This window comes from Diorhabda carinulata, chromosome 2 (assembly GCF_026250575.1).
Source record: "Diorhabda carinulata isolate Delta chromosome 2, icDioCari1.1, whole genome shotgun sequence".
NCBI classification, from domain to species: Eukaryota; Metazoa; Arthropoda; class Insecta; order Coleoptera; family Chrysomelidae; genus Diorhabda; species Diorhabda carinulata.
The window spans coordinates 27,382,819-27,402,040 of record NC_079461.1 but is presented as its reverse complement, the minus strand read 5'-3'; the positions used below and the strand labels follow the sequence as shown (position 1 = coordinate 27,402,040).

At 32.3% G+C, this 19,222-nt stretch overlaps 1 protein-coding gene across 1 annotated transcript in view; it reads right to left on the bottom strand.

The window, feature by feature from the left end:
• Window positions 1-5,621: 5,621 nt before the first annotated feature.
• Window positions 5,622-19,222, bottom strand: part of LOC130904173 (venom dipeptidyl peptidase 4-like) — a 38,729-nt gene continuing 25,128 nt past the window's right edge. The window contains exons 9-15 of the mRNA XM_057816770.1: window positions 18,042-18,262; window positions 15,044-15,257; window positions 14,051-14,235; window positions 13,644-13,838; window positions 13,430-13,590; window positions 9,892-10,103; window positions 5,622-5,784 (exon numbers count right to left, since the gene is read on the bottom strand). Coding sequence (XP_057672753.1) covers window positions 5,644-5,784; window positions 9,892-10,103; window positions 13,430-13,590; window positions 13,644-13,838; window positions 14,051-14,235; window positions 15,044-15,257; window positions 18,042-18,262 — 1,329 coding nt within the window. The 3' untranslated portion in view covers window positions 5,622-5,643. The remainder of the gene's footprint in view (window positions 5,785-9,891; window positions 10,104-13,429; window positions 13,591-13,643; window positions 13,839-14,050; window positions 14,236-15,043; window positions 15,258-18,041; window positions 18,263-19,222) is intronic.

Below are 19,222 nucleotides of genomic sequence, written 5' to 3'. Positions count from 1 at the left end.
GCAGCAGAGTTCGCCGGGACGCCGCTCCAGCGCCCCCGTGCGGAATTTTCGAATGTTTCTTATCCTTTTTTTCTCATAGTGGTGTGTTGTCGGAGGATGAGGATTAATTGTTTCTATTTTTTTTTACTTTGAAGTTCCTCTCTACACACAGGGTCAAGTACGACAACGAACATTAATCTTGTAATTTACCGCTTCTGTAATAGTCACAATTTTTCATACTTTAGAAATAATAGAAGATATTTCGTCAATAGAAGAGATTCTTCTTGATTAATCCCTTATTTCAAAACAAAATTTTCAATTTATACAAGTCTGTGACGCGAATTATTTTTTTAAACGAGGGCTGCTAATTAAGTTTTGAGATAGACAAATAAATATTCATAATTGGAGATGGCTATATTGTTGTTCAAAATATTCTCTATTAACACTATTTCTACCGACACTTCACGTATACCTATTCCTACCGCTGTTAGTCAAATTACCGGTCTTTCAAAATGTATATTTCTCATAATTGAATGCAAACCAATAGACAACTTACCAGTATAAAAATTCTTTTTGTCATTCATCAGTCATCAAAATTCATTCTTTGTCGTTTTACAAACATTTTTTGCTACGTACTTTTTACATTTTAGACAGATTTTGTTCATCTTATTATTCTTACAATACCTTATATGACATGTTTTCCATCCACGAGAACCTCTACTTATACTTGCAATGGGTATTGGTTAATTTTTTTGCTAAGCTTTTGTTGGTATTCGATAGAAACTTCTTCTGCCAATTGGAATAGAAGTTACTGTCTTTTAATTTCTTTCTTCATATAACTTTCAACACACAATTATTTGAGGGATAAAGTTTGCTTAAAAGAAGTGCCATGTCGTCATTTTTCATTTTTGCCAGTTTTCATAGCTCTTTTCTATTTGCTCCAATCGTATTTTTTTGTTAAACGTTTGGTTGCTAAAGGTAAGCTTGTAAAAAAGTTTTCCATGATTATATTTGTTCCACATCCTACATACGGTTCTACTAATTTCATAGTGACAAACTCTCCAAGAGAAACTGAGGGTTCTATACTTTCATCTTTTTCCAAATATGGAAAGCCGTACATCAGATGCTAACCAAAATTTTGTACCAAATCTGTCCAATTTATAGGGCATGTATTGAGTGAATCTATACCTTGCTTTCGTTGGAAATAGTAATATATGGTCCTGGTTTATAACAATTTAACTGTTGTCAATAAACTTGTACCAAATTTTGAAAATCACAGCGAATTTATCGGTTTGTAATCGTTGGTTTTGTTGATTTCTGTCGTCAAATCGAATAAATCTTATAATCCCCATAAAGTCATGTCTACTGATGGTATTTGAGAAAAAGGCGCGCCCTACTTTTTATTCCATACAAGTGCTATATCTTAGTCTCATATGCGCCGCGTGCATACAGAATTGTAAAAAATCCATATAACTTTACAGTAGACAGTTCCCATTCATATCCCAACACTCTGAATGCCTCTACCTCTGCGCAACTATAAACACTTGCAAGTGCCGTAAACTATTTTTTGAAAGGTACTTTTCAAACAAACTAGTAAAAAATGTATGTCAATGTCAACTTATAAATTGTATTAATAATATCATTAATGCAGGGTGTTTCAAAAAAAGGTTATTTTTTATAATTTTTCCGCAACTACTGGCAACATTGTATTCAAATTTCTCACGAATATGTTTTGGAAACTGATACATTCAATTAATACAAATTCATTGGATGTATCGAACGAACTGTACAACTAGCACCCTCTATGAAAGTCAGACATAAAAACAAATTCATTAGATGTATCAGTTTTCAAAACATATTCGTGTAAAATTTCAATACAATGTTGCCAGTATTTGCGGCAAAATCGTAAAAAATGTGCATATTTTTTTTCTTCAACGCCCTTTATCTTGAATATGAAACTTTTTTACTGAGTAAACCCCAAATATTTTTCAGTTTTCTGTCTATCATAGAGACGGGATCACCTTTTATTAAAATACTCTTTATATTTTCATGTTTGAAGCATTGGAAATGCTAATAATATACTATTAAGCAAGTTTCTACGTTCTTATCGTTTTTTTATTCTATTTTATGAAACCTTTTTTCACAAATATATAATTTAATCGAAAGTACTTCTTATATCTCGAAAGAACGAATATTCTCTCTCTATTTGATAACATAATATTGAGCTCAACGCCTTTTTTTATAGAATTTACTATTTTATAAAAAAATACGCTGCAATATTGTTGCATTGTAACATGGAACTACTATAATTTCGAAATTTATATTCCTAGTTTGTGTAATTTCCATACATATCTACATGTGGTTGGTTTTAGTATATTAAGGAAGTAGAAATACACAGTTCAATTGTGAATTCGTATTCAAAATTATTCACACCTGTTTCAATTACATTAAACACAGTAAACGGAATTCTCCAATGTATATATCGAAACATTCTAATAGAACTCACTTTTCTGATCTATAAATTACACGTTTTCAATGCTACTTAGTCTAAGAGCCGATGGGAGATCGACTTTCACATATCAGATGACCAGATGAAACGTATTTTTTATCAAATATGACTATATAATATATAAACAAATATGCCTATGATAACTTGCCTATCAAAAAGTGCCACCGTCAAAGGCTAAAAAAGTATTGTGTTAGCTACTTCATTAGAGAAAGAAAACACGATTTCGGTTACCGTGTGTTGTAACGCAGAATTCTTCATTCCACCGACGTGCATTTTGAATGGGAAAAATAAAAAAAGGATCTGTAGTCTACATGCCATAAAAATCTTCATATGTCAAAGAAATCTTTAAATGACTCAAGGAACAATTTTAACCCAGAAAATCCGCATAAAAAGACCCATTACATACACCTCATTACAATTCGAACATTTACTGGCTACTGCATGACAGAAATCTGCTACTATAACAAACGCAATGTCATCTTTCAAAGCAACAGGTGTAGTTCCTGTCTATCCTTCAGTCATTTCTGACTATGCTTATCTAACAGAAGAAGAACCACACCCGCTTTTGGTATATTCACAAATCTCTACAAAGACTTCATTCGACTTTAATACCAGAGAACGAACGAAGTTACTCAAATTGTTCAAATATCTCAAGTGTCGGTGACATGTGCTGTTCAATCTACAAGAAAACGCAGTAAGCAGCGTGATGCTTGGGTAGTATGTGGTGAAAACTACAACGAAACAAAAAAATGCAATCAGTGGTTACACGAAGGGTGCACCAAGTTCTCAGATTTCTGTGACTTATGTAGCAAACAATCGAATAAGAAAAAATGAATGAGATAAATGTAGATGAATTTTGTTTTTTATATTATATTTAAGGAAATTGTCTTTGTTTTATATCTGACTCAGTATATATACCTATTTAGCTTTGCATTTGTTATGACAGGATTTTTGTTTGTTCACGGTTCAGTCTACAATCAAAATTTTTGTTTTGATAGTTTCTAGTTATTACCCACCGCACCATCGTTTCTCAGGTAGTGCGTCATAACTGACACTTCTATATCTCATTAACGGGAGTGAATCAGTAGAGTAGTTAATATTGCATTTAAATGTGAGTTTGTTTTAGTTATTTCTAATAACCTGTATATTTTATATTAACTTAATTAAATGTGATCTGAAACTGCAAATTCTCACGCGATGGTACAAGTGCAATGAAGATCTAAATTAAATGATTTTAGTGAAGTAACTGCATCTGGTACTCTGTATCTTGATACTGTATAGGTAGAATATTTTCCATCATCGCCTCCATGGTATAACGAAGTACTCTATTCAATGAACGTCCCGATATCTGGTTGATAGCAAATGATTCAATTACAAGACTTATTATCCATGACCTCCAAGTTCACTCGATCTAACGCCATGTAATTTCTATATTTGGTTAGGTTAGGTTAGGTTAACATGAAGCCTCTTAAGTTATCATGGGACGCGCAGTTGTACATAGTCAGTGAGAGAGGTAAAAAAAAAAATAACAAGTGATCATCAAATTCTGTTAGAAACTTGGATTAACGGTTACGAGACTTTCTAATTATTAGTTAGGTGTTTTCGGCTAGATCAAACGTCGACAAGCAAAAAACCAAACGTGATTGAGCGAGTATAAAACGCGCTGAAATGAGATTGGTAACTGATTCTAGGATTCTAGGAATTGGTCACTGGACGGGATACGGTTCGCGCCATCATCCGCGAAGATTTGGGTAAGATGATCAGAAACCTAAACGCCAACGTGAAGATTCCATTACCATGTGTTATCGGTGTCAATTCTTTCTACGAACTATCGTTGAAGCTTGACGATACCAGTTTGATCCAGATTCCAAGCAGGAATTGCGTCCACCGTCTTCTCAGCGACTCAAAAAGTACCTCTCAAAAGTCCAAGGTGAAAACAATGCCTTCTTTTACAACGATGAAATTATCTTGTGGAGAAACCATCAATGCCGCGTTCTACGAGGATATGTTGAAACAATTCCCCGACGTATCCATCGAATTCGGCTACAGCTGAGCAGTATTGGGTAGTGGATCCTACCACATGAAAACATGTCTGCTCACTCTACAATACGCGTGCGCAAATTTCAGACTCAGAGTGACGTAACTGCTTTCTATCATGCACCGTACTCTCCGCACCTGCCGCTTGATGACTTCTCTCTGTTCCGCGTATGAAGAAGGTTCTAAAAAAGGCCATCCAAGAATGTATGACATCCATTTAGCAATCGATTCCGGAAGAGTCATTTTTTGTCAGTTTTCAAAAGCTTTTTATGACGTTGTGTACAATGATGATAACTTTAAAGGCAAAAAATGTTAATTTATTAGTATATTTACTAGATTTCTTCAATCATTTGAGTATAAATTTATTTTTTTTTTCTCTCTAATTTCTTGGGTTCGTAGGTTATTTGCTTGAAATAATCAAACTTCGATGAAATTTCACATTTTTATGTTAGATATGTAAAACACGTTTCGCTCTTTCTTTGGGAACATTTTCAAAAGTAATTGATATATCACGTTAGAAATATTTGTTGAATAGATAATAGTGTCTTTTCTTTCGTTTTTTTTTTAAATACCATTCACGGTACTGTTTGGATACACCTCGTAAAATAATCATTTAATCTTGTAACTGTATCATAAAAAACATCAAATGTTCCAATTTACCTACTGCTATGTTTGTTTGTTTGTTTTATAATTCATAAATATTCAGTCGTTTTTATTATGACGACATACCAGATGAGTTGACTGATGAGATGAGGTAAAACAATTTATCAAGAATCTTCCTTAGCTCTTCCAATCATTTGTTATTTTTGACAAGCTTTGAAATATTTGGCTACAAACGAGATACACTAACAGAAAAAGTAAACCGCGTATTCTAGATTACCGACCAACCTTCTATCTATGATTAATGTGTTATATTAACGAACAACAATCCATAAAGGTTACTGCAATTAGAAGATTAAAGTTGAGTATGAATTGACTTTTTTATTGCAAGGTTTCTTGTTATATTTGTAAAACTAGAGTTACTTGAGATAATCATCTAATCCAATCAATGAAATGATTGATTTATTAGTGATATGACGTGAAATAAAACAACAAATACATTTAAATAATCATTTTATTCAGTTTCTTTTCCTTTCTTTTTCTGTCCAGCTATCGTGAACAGAAGATTCTATTCCGAATAAAACTGCCCAATGTTTATCCATCATATGGTACAAATGTTTCGATACATGTTCTAAGGAATGGTTTTCGTCAGGATAACTCTGAAATAACAAATAATATCCATTATTTATTCAAACTTCAAATTTAAATAAAGGTACTACTAGGAAAATGGGAGCTTAATTTTTTTAATTACTTTGTGATGTATGTTCGTAGATGTAGATTCCGAGATAATACACTATGTCGTCTACAAATATTATAGTTATATTCTTTTCCATTCGAACTATTGTTACGGCAATATTTTTTTTACCTTTCATTAAGGAATTAGTTTGTATAGTGGGATCTATATAATATCAACATTTGACTGAGATCAATAAAACCATTCTTGGTGCAGTCAAAGGTGTAGCTATTACATTCATTAATAATCTGCTTGCAGCACAAGCAACTGGCATGAAATAGGCCTTCTGTCTGTCATTTCAAACAACTGTTCCATTAAACAGGAGTGAAATTCGACCGGTGACTGGTTTTTTAACCGAACACGTTCTTCTAAGATACCGTCTTCATGCTGTATGCATTACAGACGATCCACAATACCGCTGATGCACGGAGGAAGAAAAAGCGGCACACCACTTTCTTGATGAGTACCCAGCACTCACACGTTCGAGGCTCAAACACTTAAAGTTTGCTTAGTGTCAAAAATTTCGAGTCAAAACGGCCAATTAACTTCCTTCCTTTAGCTCGTCCTCTAAATGGGCTGCGATAAATCCATCAGAAGGCATAAGTTTCTCTTTCAGCTTTCAACTTACTTTTTGTTATTTGCATGTATGCATGAGTATTGGCATTATATTTATAAGCTTGTTTCTAATAATTTTAGTGAAAACTTAGTGTCGTTCATTATATCCCCAAGTTTACAATGCTTGTTTTGTGCTTTTTTCTTCCTTCCTACGTAAAATTTAACTTATGATAGATCTATGACTGAATATATTTCTGGAAAACATATTTTGCAATAACTCTGCCGTAACCTATTAGTCACTACCAATGTTTCCCTTCCCCGCATTTTTCATTTTTGGGGAATAGGAGACATAATGCTAAATTTGAAAAGTGGGACAGTTCTGCACAAGCAGGAATATATTTGAAGACTGAATTTTATGAGAAAAAAACCGTTAATCTCCATATTTCGTCCATCGTCTTATAAATGCTCCTCTATTTCCTTGAAAATCTTTGATTATAAAACTTTTTCCGAGCGAGTTGAGTAACTGATTTTATATTGACAACTTTGAATCTCCATCTCAAAGTTGAAAGTAAAGATTCAACTCCAGAAACAACAACATCCGATTGCGCAATTGAAATTGTAGAAGATATTTTCGTTTATCATTCATAAGATTCCAAAAAAATTTTGTACTCATTTTCATATCATCTGACAAAATGCTTTGCACTGACCCGTACGTAAACCATAGCATATTCTAACGAACTAATTTGTCCATTTTTACCACAAATTTATATATTTTTGATATCGAAAAAGGTCCTGATCGTTTTCTATCATTAAAAGGCTCAACAATGTTCAAAGTTACATTATCATAGTTGGATTTCAACATCTTAAGAACTACTTGGAATCTACTGTAATTTTATTTTTTTCACTATACTTTTTCTGGAAAACAAACATTGGCAATTTTTATACCAAGCTAATCTGGCTCATCCAAATGAGATAGTTTAGATGCCAAATAATTACCATATACATGATTTGTTACAATTTTCGATCATCAAAAACCTGTTGACAACAAAGGGTTTATCTTGAATAAAGAACATTAAAACAAAGTGACACTTAGATCTCAATTTTTCGGAAATAAAAATTTTCGAATAAGTTAACGTGAATGAAATAATTGTACAGGACAGATAAGGATAAAATTTTTTGAGATACGAGTTCTATTTGAATTTTTTACTGATACTTGAAACATTCATCTTGGTCAAAAAATGGAATTAAATCGCAAATATTTTCGTGCGATCTTTTTCAATTACTTCCGAAGAGGATTAAACGAACAGTATTCTGATAAATTCACACACACAATTTTTCTTCACAGCGTGGACGGTATTTGAGTTCACGACCAGCGAATACGGAGATTCACTCAACTAACGAACGCAATTGAAGTGATGGGATATACTAACAGTAATAAGTCACTGCTCTTAGACCTAAGGAGATTTACAAACAAACAAACTCACAAACCCACATACAGATGAAGCTAATATAATTGTGTTAAGAAGTATGTGAAATTTTCGTATATATCCTATGCACTCTGGTAATAATCATACGCTTCTTTGTCTTATAAATTCAATATTATCCCCAATAATTACCATTTTTAGAATAAAAGATATAATTCTACGATGAAAATTGGACATAATACATTGTTATTTCCTGCAGTACCTTCATACCTTTGCAATGTTTCTAGCCTTAATATTTTAATACGCTCCTATGAAAATTATTAAAAAGAAACAGAGACCAACTGATCAATATTCAATTCTCATCTAGGTGTAGTAAACTATTTAAAAAATAGAAATCGCTTGAGATATAAAATTCAATTTTGTAAAATTATTGATCTTCAGAAGAGAAGCATTTTCATTACTATTATTTACAAGAGCGGTTTGACGCAAGGTTCTCTTCTCAATTAAAAAGTTACTTTCATTTTTCAATATAATCTCCTATCGACTCTACATACTTAATCTGGAGACTCAATTTGTCCGAAATCGATTTCCACCAAAAAAGTTTGGGAATAGAAAGTAACTGGAGGGTGAATATGACGAGACAATAAATCATAACGCAGTCTGGTTAATTTTTAAATTTTCAAATCAGCACAATAATGGCCGGCCTTAGTTTTCCCTCGGTAAAGATTAAATTGTTTTTTGGTTAGCACGTTCCTTGGATGAAGTTCATTGCTTCGAATGGTTATTTCTTTCTGAAGTATAACCCAAGTTTCAGCTACTGTGTCATTTGCATTAAGATATCATTCGTTTGAATTTTTAATTCCACCGAGCTCTTGATCAGCATTAAGCGATCTTGCAAATACGTTAATTCAACAAATGCTCTAATTAGAATGGAAACACTTATTAGAATAACCCATGTTATTGTTATATGTCAAATTTATGAGGCATATTTTCTATGTTGACGATAATCGCGCAATTTCTACTCAACATAACATATATTGTTATGAGGGAATACGGAGATTTATAGTTTGAAAATATATCTCCAGATATTGTTTGTATTAATTTTTAATATCAAACACATCAAGACAAAAATAAGAAATAGATTACAGTCACTTCATGGACTAAGTAATGCTAGTTAAGATGAATGATTCTATAAAAACATTTCGTTAGAATATTTTTAAGAGTTATCAAAAACATTGAAATCTTCAACACTTTGGTCCAAATAGTCGATGCTGAGGAGTGCCATAATTATCAAAAACTGTATTGAACCAAAAAGTTTGAAACGAAAATCTCGGGAAAATATTGCTTAAAATAGTCAAATACTCCCAAAAGTATTTAACAAGTTTTATAAGTTAAATCTGATGAAGTTATTCAATATATTGTATCGTATGTTTAAGAAAATCTTATTGAAGATTACATTTTTGTAATTAATTTCAAACTGCTTCATCTATTGGCAGGGAATGTGTTATTGAACTTCGGAAATTAAAAATTGATGACACGGATTATTTTAATTGAGCCATTTTCATAAAATGATCAGTTACCACAACCAAAGTTTCTAGGAATTTCACATTCAGAGGTAAATTCTACCGAATTTTAAAGAAAAAAATGCAATGCCTCGACTATGTATAATATTCATAGTAGTCCGTCGGAAAAAATAAATTTGGCATCATGGGTAAAGATAGAGCTAAGTATTTGTAATTTCCTAAGTCGAAATTATATACAAACCACTGTTCCGAAGATAATCTGAGACTATTTTAGTTAATGGATTTAATATTTATGAGACAGAGCCAAGCTCACTAAAATAAAGTGAAATCGTCCCAAAATTATCAGAATTAATTAAATTACATAATTAAAATGTGTTTCCAATCTAAATTAGCATTTTCACGTATCTTCATATATATAGGAGTATAAATCTCAATAAATATCTCTGAAATTAGAGGTTGAATTATTTGAATTAGGCGAACGTATTTGTCATCAAAAGCACTATTTCCAAATAAAGAGAAAAAGGATCTTACATGCTGTCTGAATTCTATATCAGCCAGTTCCAATGCTTTGATGAATAACATCGAATTTTGATAATGAACATTATCATCCCCTGTACCGTGGATTATAAAGTAATTTCTTCCTCTGAATGCTTCAACTACATTGGCCAAATTAGTATTGTTATATCCTACTTCATTATCTTCCGGCGTATTCAGACCCATATACCGTTCGGTGTAGATAGAATCTGAAATTTATATGAGAAGAAAAAAAAATACTATTCTAAATCAAAGCTAAAGGCTTATTAGTGTTGAAGTTCTATGTGTATTCGTAATTGATAGAATGTATGAATATTTGCCTATATGTTTAAGTTTCCATAAGATAAATGTTATTTTTATAAAACTACGGCAATAATTGCACTATTGAAATGAAAAGTTTATATTATACCGAAACAATAAGCAATCGGCAAGTTTAAGAAAATTCCAAATAAGGTCTAGTTCGTTAACTATTATGTCTACAACAATAATTATACTTCTTCCAATTTTTATCCACATTGATTTTGTTCTGTCAGTAAAATAACCAGATAGTTTCAGCTTTTAACGTGTTTTTAAAAAAATTATAATTATTTTTGCGAATAATTCACCCACATGCCGATTCCGTCTTACATTTTGTCGGCTTAAGTCGCAAACCATACTGTTTTTTTCTTTATTTTCATCATAAATAGAACGTTTCATAACGCCAAACGGCCATTTTGTTTACAGATAACCGTACTCCATGTTAACTTTGAACTATTTTTCAGAGATTTGGTATCTGACTACTATTTCAATCCTTTATTTAAAAAAACAGGTCAAGTCTTCATTCGAATATTCAAATATCAATTACATTTCACATCAGTGATTTTTCCTTTTTTTTATTACTTTGCTTCGTTTAGGAGTGAATATCGCGACATATTTTGGTTTAAATATTGAGGTATTCAAATGCCCCAAATCCTTTTCAACACCAAAATACCTAAAATGGATGTAATTTTTGTTCCCAATTTTCTATTTTGATGAGAAAACACTTTACACAAATACTCGTGTCTTGATACATTTGACACTTAATATATATAATATGGTCGAGATTATTTTTATTTATATACCTTTCTTTTTCAAGTTTGTTCAATTTTTTATGGTCCTGGAAAAATATTTTAGAATGGAGTTCTGTGTTCGACTATCAAAAATTTAAATATCGTCAAATCTTTATTAAATTGGGAGCACTTGCAGAACTAACTTTGGCTACATGCTTCGGAAGGCGTTAATAACATAGCAGATTGATAATTATTCATAGAATTTAAAATGAAGCTGTATGAAATTGTAAAAATTATTACCTGTCATTTAAATTTGAATAGGAAAAGAATTTCTTGAACAGTAGTTCGCTTTGTGCTATAACCAGAATTATTCTGATTGATAATACAGAAGCATCAATAAATTTCCGAACAATATAAAAAGCGATTGGATTCATTTAACTGAATTATAGAAAAGATTGTTTGTAAAACTCATTCTCACAAGGTGTAATTAACCATTATGAATGAGTTTGACAATTCGCTAAGTATTTCAAAGCAATTTTTTTCATGGTAAGAACGAGGCTATTACAGTGGATATTGTTTTAATTAATAAAAAAACTATGTTAGTTTTTTCATTTAATTTTTCTATTTTAACGCCTTGAATCATTTTTTTAAAATTCGGTGCATGAAGCAGCTAAACTTGTTTTTATTCTTGGCAGATCATTGATGTTGATGGTACTTTGCTTTTAAGCAAAAGGTATTTATCTCTTTGGGTTAAGCTTAATGCCTAGTTCATTTAAATACATTGCATATTCATAATTATTTCGAAGTACATTTTTTTGTTTAAACTGCAATTACGGCAAGTTCAACGACGTAAAGAAAATACACCTTCCAGCTTATTAGCTAATACTGGAACATCTATTGTTACCATTAAATTATGTGGTTAGTGGAAGTGTAAGTGATTAGTGCAGATACTCAGCAGATACGTGCGTGATGACAAAACATATTTGGTCCGCAGTGATAAGATTTTCCATTTCCGTACATTAACGACTATATATCGTGAAGGCCTGTAGAATGTCTGATATTTCGCAGCCGCTAAGAGATTTTCCTTCACCCCCTCTTCGGCCATCGATCTTGCCTTCAGTTTAATGTTATAGGAATTAATATTTCGTATATTTCAAATCATATGCGCTGAGTATGCTGTTTTCCTCTTCTTAATAATTACAAAGACTTCTGATTGTCTGTTAACACGTCTTAGTATCTCTTTATTTGTTATTTTAGATGTCCAGGATACTTTAAGGATTCTGCGATATATATACATTTCGAAAGCCTCTATTTTATTCAGTCCATCCTTCTTCAAGGGCCAACCTTCCATACGGTACAGAAGCACCAACCACGGATAGCATTTGTTGAATCTTAATCGTAAGTTGAGGTAAACACTTCTGGAAGTCTCAGAAATACTTATTATGTTTTCTAGATATGATCATAAATTTTATTTTTTCTGTGTTTATATTTAAACCCAGTGTTTTGGTTTGTTCTGCTACTTTATTGATCAATTATTGTAGGTCCGACAAGTTATCTGCGTTTAAGAAGACTGTGCCATCAGCATATCTGATATTGATAAACTACACTCCAGGTCATCCAGAGCTTCGTGGAAAATCTCCTCCAAATATAAATCGAGCAGGAGTATTGGACAAATTATTATCTATTTCTATAAATTCATAATGCATGGAATGTCTTTGGTGAGGTTGCATTAGTTTGTGGTGTCGCACTCTATCGAATGCCTTCTCGTAGTCAATGACGCATAGACCGGAATGTTTCCTTTGTCATGACAACTCTGGGTGGCGACTATTGCTTCTGGTGTAGATAATCCTTGTCTAAACCCAAATTGTGAAACCCATTTTTGGTAAATTGTTCGGTGTATGATTTTTAGGAATTTTTTTAAAGCATGATTCGTCAGGCTAATAAATCTGTGATCTTTTTTTGATTTGGTCTTCTTAGATAGGGGACTAAAAGTTGAACACAATCACTGTTGTGTTTCATATTTTTGTGTGCTCTTCACCTAATAACGACCTTATAACATCCTTATTTACTTGTCTAGTTAAATTCTAAGCGTTTAGCGCAGACTCGGAACGGTCAATTTTAGCATTCAAAATCTGATTTCTGTATTACAAGTGCTAAGTTTACTAATATATAAAATGACTCTTCAGTCATCATGTTAATCGACTAGTATACCATGACATCTTCAGAAGAGTATTTGCTTGTTTGCCATATTTATTGTTTCTCAATTCCGTCCCCTGAAACTATTCTGTCTTGAAAGTTCTATTGCGAAGAGTTTTTAGCTTTCAAATCTCACTGCCTTAAATATTTCTCCACTTATTTGAGGTTTTCCACCCATACTTGTTCAGCAACCAATTACAGCACTTGGACTCGCACTTATCAAAATGTGAATAGGTTTTTAAAAAAACTAACCTATTTTGCTGTCCTATCTGAGGGTACTGCTTTTAAATGTAAATTCTTTTCATACTTACCATAATAAATGAAATTGGTAACAGGGGCTACTGATAAGGCACCAAGAAAAACGTGATCAATGTCTTTTGCCAAAGCCCAACTAGAACAAAAGCCACCATAACTCCACCCCCATATTCCTGTCCTTCTTTCATCGATAAATGGAAAATGGTCTTGCAAGTATCTAAATAAATATTGTTTAACAATTTATTAAATAAACGAAATCAACTTATTTACTTTGTAACGTGAATCTGATCTTCAACTTCGACAGTACCAAATTGCCTATACATTTGGTATAATTTATTATATCCATCATTACTTATTCCTCTTCCATCTATATATACGTAAATGTATTCTCTATTGGTAACTAGATAATTGTGAAAACCTGTTTGATGGGCGTCGTTTATAACATTTAGACCTGGTCCACCATACCTAAAAATTAATTATTTCACTTTTACTCAACTTGTTATTATTTGAAAATGTAGAGATATTTCCAAAAATCAAGCATTCGCCATATTAGCTGATATTAAACATCAATCAATAAATGTTTTATCATATCAATAGAACTAAATTATTTATATATATATATACTTTTAGACGCCTTCGAAATTGACTAAACTAATTTCAAAATGAGTTATACTTACGTGTCCACAATTGTGGGATATTTTTTAGAGTCGTGTTCGTTTAAATTTGGAGGTAGGTACATCCTTACTCTTGCTGAAAACTGATCGTTAATGGGAACCACTAAGTCCTTGATAACAGGCTGTAATTTAAGGTTCATAATTGCCTTAAGTTCTAGATTGTCTTCCCACAATAAAATATCCTCTGGCTAAAAAGTATATCAGTAATTATCCTGTATTTGGAACAATCTTAGGTGAACATTTAAAATCCACTTCCCTTTTACATTCTCAATCATCAATGAATGAAAATATGAAAAAATCTCTTCAGCAGCAGTTGATATGTATGTTTTAACAATAATGAAAAAACTGCTCCACAATGATTGAGTTCATGAAATTTTAGTATGTGTTTTAACGGATTCCATTTTTTGGTAACCAAGTGCTTATATTACGTACTAATTGTTATTCTTTTGTATCCTCTTTTGCACAATATATTTGAAAGTTTGAAACAATAATGTGAGTTTCTATACCTTTCAACTTTATTGTATTTATTAAAAAAAATTATATTCAGTATATTCAAGCATCTCGCCTGCATAGATTCAGTTAGATCATTGAAGTAGCTCACATTGATTTTGTCTAGGAAGAGTATGTAAGAAATCTTGTTAGATCGGTGCGATAGGATTTAGGTCGGGTAATAGTTGGGGCGAAATATCATGGGCGGACAAAACATCTTCAAAAACTTTTGCAGTTAAACAATATCACAAACAAATCACTGAATATTGCCCTTCATTCAACATGTCGATTCGCATTTCAATAGTTGGCGCATATGAATATGTGTGGCTGAAACTATTTTCAAAGGTCATCTTGAATTACATGTAATTTTGAACGTACTGTTTCATGTCAAACCGAAACAGCAGGAGTATTTCGAATCTTATGCAGGATAATAATCCTCGATCTTTCACTAAGTATTTCTTTTACGTTTTCAATTAATACTTTGGAAGAAGGTTATATTAAACTTACAACATCAATATTATGGATACGTGTTAGTGGTATTTTTGGCCCCATACATTGGTTGGTATAATATGAATATGATTTACTGAAGTAGGCTGTACCATATCCACAAGGAACGCCATCTATTGTTATTGAACATGTTAAACACTTTGAGTTTCCTAATTCGTCAATGGCGTAAGTATTCTGACTGGAAGGACTGTCATCACCACTAGCAGTATAATAACTAAAATATAAAATTGTTAATGACCAAATTAAACTTAAGCAGACTCCAATTTCGTTGAATATATTTGAAACGTTTATATTCAAATCATATTTCGAGTTCGTTGATTAAAAGAAAAGAAAGGGACAGATTTTTTTACTTATAATATATTTATTTTGTGAATTAAAATGAACTTATGCAGGATTTGGAATGATACGGAATAGAAATGAGCCAAACTCAAATAAAGGAAATAGTAAAACTGAAATTAAAATACGAATGGAGCGAACGAATGAAATAGAATGCTTCAGATTCGAGATCCATTGAAACTTTATTCGGCAATAAACGAATCACTATAAATGAAATTTCTTAACTGAATGAGTTATCTGTCTGGATCATTTTATTTCACGTGTAGGAGCTTTCTCTGCTTTGATATTTGGAACGTCAAAAGAAAAGGAATTAAGTTATCTCTATTGTTTTCTAACAAACATAAGATACACCTTATATAATTTATTTTATGTCATGCCAATACACTATTGCGTCTTTATACCCCAGACACTATCTACATAATGGATTACTTTATGTCTGTCTGGCGATAAAACACACATTATGGCCCCCATGAAGCGAAAAAAAAACAGATTTAAATAATCTTATTCTTAATTAACAAAATTATTTGATTGACAAAATAATTTGGCAATCCTGGAAGGCTTCGCCTATAGCTGAACTTCTTCCAGCAAAGGTTGACTAATAATTCATTATCTGGATCTATAGTTTCTTTTAGAAAGTGCGAAATCCAGATAATACGCTTACCAACATCTTTGAAATCTCATTTTGAGTGCGTCCTTTATGACTCTGTATCTCTACTCAAAAACCTTTTGGTCTACCAATCGTCTGTCATTCTATTCTATTCTATTCTATTCAAACCAGTTATTTTTACTACCATATCCGTTAAACTTATCTTCCTGTGTAATGTCAAATTGACACTCTATCCCCCAAAGATAAACTTTGCTGCTAACCCTAATCTAACCTAAACTTTGTTCCAATCATCGCTGCATTTTGTTGATGGTAGCTTTTATTATGGCTAGAGTTTCAGCGAAGGTATATAGTATTGTTCAGACACCTTTCTCTTCAAACAAACAGGTATTTTGAATCTGAAGACATGATTGAGCTTACCAAAGGCGGTCTGTTTTGAACCTATCCTTGCGCTTATTTCACCGGTCGGGTTATCTCTGCTAGTTATGATTCATGTCCCAAGTATTTGTAGGAGCTAACTTAGTCAATACTATCACTTTCTATACATAGAATTCCACTTAGCACAAGGTTTGTCATATATTCTATTTTCGATTAATTTATGTAAAACCGTTTTTGGATGCTTTATTCTAATCATCAAGCATACTAACATCGTCGACATGGCCTGCTATTAGTACAATTTGACGGTGAATATGAGATTTGAGGTGATCAATTAATTCTTTCAGTTTTGGTGGTTATCATCACTAATTACCTATTTCTGACATTTTTTATAATGAAATCTGCCCCGCCATCTAGCGAAAAACGATAATCATTATAGTTTTATTTGTAAGAATAGTCATAGTGGTCAGCATTATTCATCACCTCAGTCCTTAAGCCTTAAACCTAGATTTTTCCCCCTAGTTTTTGGGATGTTTTAGTGCTGAATGATCCTGAAATGAAACATAAATGCCCGAAACTTTCGTAATGTAGAAACGTGACTGAAAGAGTTTCACACGTAAACAATAGCCAGTATATTTTTTGAGGTTTTTATGTTTGTATATATAGATTTGGGGTCTCGTATACACTGCGACCAAAATTTTTATTCTTCTATTCCAAGCGTTTCCAGGTTTAGTGCTCTGGAGTTCCTTAGTGTTTCACAATTCGAGAGAATGTGGATAGAGGTTTCGTCCTCTGTGCAACAAAATCTGCACGCCACATTATATGCATTATATGCTAGGTCTAGCGTCTTCAAGTGTTTGTTGAGGCGACAGTGGCCCGATAGAATTCGTAAAACGTTCTTAGGTTGATACATTCAACAGATCTACTCTGGTTGTTCGAGGTTATTCAAGCTTGAATATTCTGCAAAATCCAGAACTATGGCCTTGGCTGTATGTTAAAAATAGTCCTTTTTCTTGGCAGCCTCATGGCTTGAAACAAATACTGCTACTTCATTTTCAAAAACCATGCTGTTGGTGTACTTTCACAAAAAATCTGCTGTATTAAATACAATCTCCCTCAAGCTTATGGTGTTGATATTTCATACTGGAATTCACCGTTTTCACAGAGACATTTCACAAAACATAGATATTTCTATATACGAAGGATAATTTTTTTTAACTTCCGATAGGTCTCGTACTACACGCGACAGTCGGCGAAGTGCTACAGCCACGTAAACATGTCCGCCATTACTTATGCTGTCGCCAAGTGTGAATTGCGAAGTGTGATTCGTTTTCTACAGGCTGAAGGCCATAGTGCTGCAGAAATTCCATATTTTGATATTTATCACTTACGCCCCTTAAAATAGCATCAAAATCCTTTCTTCATAGTATAGAAAAGAAAAAAAAATGATAAGCCCAAACGAACTGGTGTGACATAAAAGTTTGTGTGCACCACGAGTAATTCCAGATTTATACCCTTGAACGACTAACGAACCTCCCTGGCCGTTATTATTCATCAATATTTTTGGAATTGTATCTACTAATTTCAATGTATTTTTTGTAGGAATGTATAAAAATATATTAATTGACTGGTGAAAAAAATTGTCTAAAAGTATAATATAAAAGAGAAATAATCCAAACTTACATTATACCTCTTTCTTCATCCCATCCGTCAATTGAAAGAACAAAAAATTTACCGTATGTCAATCTGTTTTGAGTATTGCTAAGGACGTCAGTCAATACTAAATGGTCAAATCGGTCATCATCTTCCTGCTGTGGTAATATTTCCAATCTTTTCGTACCATCTTTATTATATGTAGGTAGAATTGGTACTATCCAACCTTGAGACTCTTTCCGAGAAGTCTCCTAGAATAGGTAATTTAGTTTTATGTATTAGACATAGCAAATAAAGAAAATAGTAAGCATATGTTCATTATATGTTTAAATAGAAATATGCAAATCGAATGCATTCATTTGACACTTAGATTTCAACACATTTATATACCTTAGCTGTTTTATATATTTTTTCATAACCCATTCGAGATATTTATTACCTTCATGATGACTAATGCCCAATAATACTAAAATGTCTATTCTCTCATAAGGTCTTTCTACTACTTTCTATTTTTCGATGTATTTTCTTTCCTTTCTTCGTCTTGTCCCACGATTGTGTTGGTCTTTGCTACGTTACTTGTTTACAATTTTTGCTTTCCTTTTTTGTGCTTAGTGTTTCAGATACATTTCCCTTTCTAACTGGCTGTGTTTTATATACGTCCTTACGTTATCTTTCTTTGTGACTCCATATAATGTAGTATCCTTCTCAAATACTTCATTCCCCTTACTTACGTACTAACCTAGTCTTGTGGGTAATTCTACTTTAGTTAATGCGCTAGAACATTGAATTTTCACTAACTTCTATTCAATCTATCGACTCTTTCTCTAATATTTTTTATTTAATTGACTTGATTCTGCAAATTATATCACAAATTTCTGTAAAATAAATCATTTATACGGGCGTTCATCCAAATGAGGCTTTCAACTTAAAATAGCTTCGATTCAATGGCTCGTGAACGCAGCTTACAATCCTTTGTTTGGTATATCAAATCTTACTGAGAACATGAAGTATATTATATGAAACTATCTTTAGTCTCATATAAAATATTCCCTAGGTAAACAAACCGCAAGCTTGAATTCTTGCAAACAGTACTGATAATAAGTCATAATAAACAAAAATCAAATTATCCTTTAAATACCCGTTATTCCAAGATTTATCCTGAAACTCTTTTTTCTCATTTTTTACTGCATTCCAAATAAAGTGTGTTTGTT